General features: G+C 37.5%; 1 protein-coding gene across 1 annotated transcript; it reads right to left on the reverse strand.

Moving 5' to 3' along the window:
* Nucleotides 1-211: 211 nt before the first annotated feature.
* Nucleotides 212-1,222, reverse strand: LOC104287798 (leukotriene B4 receptor 1-like). Its single transcript, XM_009886533.1, has one exon. The coding sequence runs from the start codon at nucleotides 1,220-1,222 to the stop codon at nucleotides 212-214; it is 1,011 nt and encodes a 336-aa protein (XP_009884835.1).
* Between the last annotated feature and the right edge of the window lie 852 nt (nucleotides 1,223-2,074).

Below are 2,074 nucleotides of genomic sequence, written 5' to 3' on the forward strand. Positions count from 1 at the left end.
AGTGCTAGTTTTGTGACATGGATACTAACATAGGAACTGAACTAGGTTGCCAATGCCTATTCTTTTACAACACACAAAACAAACCCTAATAACTTTTACCTGCCTCTAGTTTTACCTGGACTGCTTAGTAAATGAAACTGAGAGTACGAGGAGAAAGGACTACTGAAGGAATGATACAGAATCACATTATTCACAAAGCCTATGGTCCTTGTTAGAGATTTTCTGTGCTTACTAAAGTATCTTCTTGTTTGGTTACAACCAAACTTTTTTTCTTGTCTTCCTCTGTTACAGTCTGACTCATCTGTTCAAACAGCTTTGATATCTTGGCAAATCTCAGGTGATTCTGAAATCTTCGTGCAGCAAAAGCATAAAGTAGAGGGTTAATACAGCTGCTGATGAATACAAGTGCTCCAGAGATGTACACTCCTCTGTCTACTATTTCATCCAGTGCTGAAGACATTTCCTTGTTAGAGAGTTCTATCTGAATTGAAATAATATCTAGGATGTTAAAGAGATGATGCGGGAACCAGCATAAAATGAATGCCACCACAATGCTGGCAATGAGCCTCTCTGAACGCCGCTTCGATTGGTAAGTCATTCTGCTTATTCTTCTTGCAACACACATGTAACAAGTGCAAATAATTAAAAAAGGGGTCACAAAACCTGCAAGAGTCTCCAGCAAAAGATATGACACTTTCTGTCTATTAGAAGAGTAGTTGCGACATGTGCATAGTAGTCCACCATTTGTTTCTTCTGTTTCTTGAAATGGAATGACAGAAATGCCGAAAGCAATAGACAGGAACCAAATAAGGCACATGATTAAACAAATCTTTTCTTTTCTTTTGTATCTTTGAATTGTGAAAGGGTAATACACAGCCATTAACCGCTCCAAGCTCAGTGCTGTAATTAGAAATATACTAGCATACATGCTGCAGTAAATAATGAAAACTAGTATTTTGCAGAAGATGACTCCAAAAACCCACGAGTCAGCAAAGGAATAAATCCAAATTGGTAAAGTAACCAGTACAAGGACATCTGCAATGGCCAGGTTCAAGATCAGCAGGACTGAAGGAGATACTTGCTTCATTTTTGTACAAACAGTCCAGATGACGATGCAATTTCCAGGGGTCCCAATAATAAATGACAAGCTCAGTATTATGCAGACTACTGACCTCACAATATTCCATGTTGAGTGGGTACTGCTTTCCTCAGCTTGACTCATTCTGGAAATTCTTCAGTTTTGCTCAGTTGCCAATATCCTTGGTGCTTTGGCACTCTGCTTTTATTCTGAAGGTGTTAGTGAACTACTCAAAAGTTCTCTAACTGATATTCTGTTGACTAATATGGTATATGAGCTCACATCCTAATGCTCACTCTTACACACATCTGACCACATATGGCAGTTCCTGTTGTTTAGGAAGACAGTGCATTTTTGCATACAAGGCAAAAATAAAAATACCTGACTTTGCTTATAGTTATACACACATCACTGTAGTGTAGCACTGTATAAGTGTTGCTTATAGTTATACACACATCACTGTCCAGCAGATTTTAAGTATGGCAGTGGTCTTTCAAAAGTGTCCCTATTTAAAGAAGCTTCCTACTTTGTTAAGGTTACTGATCTAATCAACAGCTATGAAGAGAAAGAAACCCTCTTATGCTATTCTACTCTTGTTTGTATGAATGGCTCAACATTTTATTTTATAAAAAGCAAAAAAAGAGGGGTGGCAGATAAACCACAAATGTGCATTATATGTTTTACATGATATTCCATTCCAAAGTATAAAAGATTATTGTGCTTACTACCTTCATGTCATCTTTTTTAATTCAGCAGAATAATTGATCATGCTTTAGAAAAATGCTGGCATAAAGGGAATCAACATTTGTCCTATAGTGAGACTGGTACAATAAAGTGGGTGGGAGTTGTATTTCTAATGCTCTGGGAAATGGCAGTATTTTAGCCAAATAACCATTAGAACAGTCTGGATATAGGGTTATAGGAGTAAATGCTCTGTGTCAGAGAGAAAATATATTGCTGCTGTGCCAGCAATGGGCTATGACTTTATCTCCTAGG

The sequence above is a fragment of the Charadrius vociferus genome, unplaced genomic scaffold (genome assembly GCF_000708025.1).
Source record: "Charadrius vociferus isolate BGI_N301 unplaced genomic scaffold, ASM70802v2 scaffold400, whole genome shotgun sequence".
In the NCBI taxonomy this organism is placed as follows: domain Eukaryota; kingdom Metazoa; phylum Chordata; class Aves; order Charadriiformes; family Charadriidae; genus Charadrius; species Charadrius vociferus.